This window comes from Tupaia chinensis, unplaced genomic scaffold, assembly GCF_000334495.1.
Source record: "Tupaia chinensis unplaced genomic scaffold, TupChi_1.0 Scaffold000465_1, whole genome shotgun sequence".
Lineage (NCBI taxonomy): Eukaryota > Metazoa > Chordata > Mammalia > Scandentia > Tupaiidae > Tupaia > Tupaia belangeri.
Genome location: NW_006159974.1, coordinates 2,244,212 through 2,246,920, shown reverse-complemented (window position 1 = coordinate 2,246,920; position 2,709 = coordinate 2,244,212). Strand labels below are relative to the sequence as shown.

Sequence of the window (2,709 nt, the reverse complement as noted above, 5' to 3'; positions counted from 1 at the left end):
CAGGAACTTGAGACTTTGGTTGGTACATGCCCAGTTCAGTGGCTCAGAATGGCGTCTGGTGGTGGGTGGACTCTGCTCACCAGCTTGCCCCATACCTGCCCGCTGTGAGTGTTTGGGCTAGTGACTTCACTGCTTGGTACCTCAGGTTCCTTATCTGCAAGAGGAGGAAAATAAACAGTACCTACCTCATAGTGTTGCTTCAAGGTTCAAAGGAGTTAAAATACAAGGTGTGCTCTATCAGACGCAGGCCCTGGTGAGTGTCAGATAGTAGTCCTTTCTTCTCTGGGGACCATGCTGTGGACTGCCAACAGCAGGGCTTTGGCGTAGTAGAAACAAACGGCATAGTACCAGCCTGTTTTCTCCTCCTCCCCCAGCAGAATCTGGGGTGCTGTTTCCCTGGGGATTGAAGCCATGTGCTTGACTGATCAGGGTGCCTGATTTGCCTGGGGGAGTCAAACTCTCATCTCCTATCATGACAAAGGTGCGCTGCTTACCACATGGAGTGAACAGCATCCTACTCTCCATAGACCCAGAGTGCTCGTTAGCTAAGAGAAATCTAAGGCGATCTTTGGCTATTTACTTGGCGGCAATTAGTCACGGAGATAAGTAAATATACGTGAAACTACAAGTCCTTACGCAGACGCGTGATGCTGCTGTAAGAGCCCAGCACAGTGGGTGTAATACCTGATGGCTGACACATGTCGCTGTCAGTGTGTGCGAGTGGGTGCGTATTGGCGTGGTGTACACTCAGCCTGTGAGCATGATTCCTGTCTGTCCCTTCCTGCCACCCCCTCTCTGCTCCCAGGTGGCATGAAGCCCAACACGTTGGTCCTGGGTTTCTACGATGATGCTCCACCGCAGGACCATTTCCTGACAGACCCAGCTTTTTCGGAGCCAGCTGACAACACCAGAGAGGGCGGGTCCCCGGCCCTGAGCACCCTGTTCCCTCCACCCCGGGCTCCTGGAAGCCCCCGGGCTCTCAGCCCCCAGGACTACGTGGCTACTGTGGCAGATGCCCTCAAGATGAACAAGAATGTGGTTTTGGCCCGGGCCTGTGGGGCCTTGCCCCCCGAGCGGCTGACCCGGGGGGCTGGGGGCACCTCTCAACTGCATCATGTGGATGTGTGGCCACTTAACCTGCTGCGGCCTCGAGGTGGGCCCGGCTATGTGGACATCTGTGGCCTCTTCCTGCTGCAGATGGCAACCATCTTGGGCATGGTGCCTGCTTGGCACAATGCCCGGCTTCGGATTTTCCTGTGCCTGGGGCCTCGGGAGGCCCCCGGGGCTGCCGAGGGGCGACTTCGAGCACTATTGAGCCAACTAAGGATCCGGGCCGAAGTGCAAGAGGTGGTGTGGGGTGAGGGGGCTGGTGCTGGGGAACCAGAAGAAGAGGAAGGGGACTTTGTGAATGGTGGGCTGGGAGATGCCGAGGCAGAGGCCCTGGCATGCAGTGCCAATGCCTTGGTTCGGGCCCAGCAGGGGCGCAGCACAGGAGAAGGGCCTGGTGGGCCTGAGGGTGGGGATGGCGAGGAGCGGCCCACCACTGCCCTCACCTTCCTCTACCTGCCTCGGCCGCCCGCGGATCCTGCCCGCTACCCACAGTACTTGGCGCTGTTGGAAACTCTGAGCCACGACCTGGGCCCCACACTGCTCGTTCATGGCCTCACTCCTGTTACTTGCACTGATCTCTGAGGCCCGTTCCTGGGGGTGGGTGGAGAGGGCTCAGATCTGTCGCTCATACTGATTAGTGAATGATGGGAAGAGAAGCACCGCCTCCTGCCAGTCCTGAGCCTAGTGGGGCTTCCAAGGGGATCCTGGACTTCAGTGTCTTCCTCTCTCCTTTTGGAGAGGGACCCCAGTGCACTAATGCAGGGCGGGTGTCCCCACCGTGCAGGGGTGGGAGCGCAATCCCCCTGCCAGCCTCTCCCTTCACTGGTGCCTTGATGGGAGGGGCTGGGTCCCCTCTGTGACTCCAGGCTACCTCAGTCTCCCCATCCTCCACAGACTCACTGGCCCCCTGGGGTGGCGATGTTTTCGTTTTATTTTTCTAACTCTGCTGACCGTGAATAAAAGATCAAAACACTACAGGCTGGCTGAGCGCTGCTGCTGCTGGCGGGTAGGTGAGAGGGAGGTTGGTGAGGAGGGAGAGGACTGTCTGGGGGTGGAGACAGGAGCCTCCAGTGTCCCACAGCGAGGTTGCCACGTGCAGGGCTGGGGCACCGGCCCTCAGGATGGGGGCAATCTGTGGATTCAGAGGCTGGCCCAGGCCTGCGTCTCCCACCCTAAGCTGCATTCAGTACCCCATAACGAGATCCCAAGGAGAGCCCGCCCCTCTCCGCAGGAGGGGGCCAGCTCTGGGAGGGACAGCAGATTAGGGCCTAAGGGGCCACGTGACTCTCCCCCAGGAATGTGATGACGTCACCGGGGGCGGGGCCGTCCCCAAAATTGGGGAGGAAGGGGAAAAAAAAAGGCAGAAAAAGTTTCTTTCCTGGAGTTCCAGAAGAGGTGTGGGACGTTAAAAGGGGTCAAGGCGGGAGGCTTGGGGCTCTGTAGGGCCCTGACTGCTGTCTGGAGTCTCCCATTCCAGGCCATGTCGGGGCCCACCTGGCTTCCCCCGAAGCAGCTGGAGCCTGCCAGAGCTCCTCAGGGGAGAGCACTCCCCCGAGGGACCCAGGGGCTGCCACCGGCAGGTAAGGCCTGAGGAACTAC

At 59.4% G+C, this 2,709-nt stretch overlaps 2 protein-coding genes across 3 annotated transcripts in view; both read left to right on the top strand.

Annotated features, from left to right (window-relative positions):
• The window catches only part of SLC12A9 (solute carrier family 12 member 9), a gene marked incomplete in the record, with an annotated part of 10,828 nt that extends 8,743 nt beyond the window's left edge, over positions 1-2,085 (top strand). Inside the window, 1 exon segment of the mRNA XM_006155752.3 lies at positions 806-2,085. Coding sequence (XP_006155814.2) covers positions 806-1,692 — 887 coding nt within the window.
• Positions 2,086-2,216: 131 nt separating this feature from the next.
• TRIP6 (thyroid hormone receptor interactor 6) overlaps positions 2,217-2,709 on the top strand; it is a 5,272-nt gene continuing 4,779 nt past the window's right edge. For both annotated transcript variants that reach the window (XM_006155682.3, XM_006155681.3), the window contains exon 1: positions 2,217-2,690. In XM_006155682.3, the coding sequence (XP_006155744.1) occupies positions 2,591-2,690 (100 nt within the window). In that variant the 5' untranslated portion in view covers positions 2,217-2,590. The remainder of the gene's footprint in view (positions 2,691-2,709) is intronic.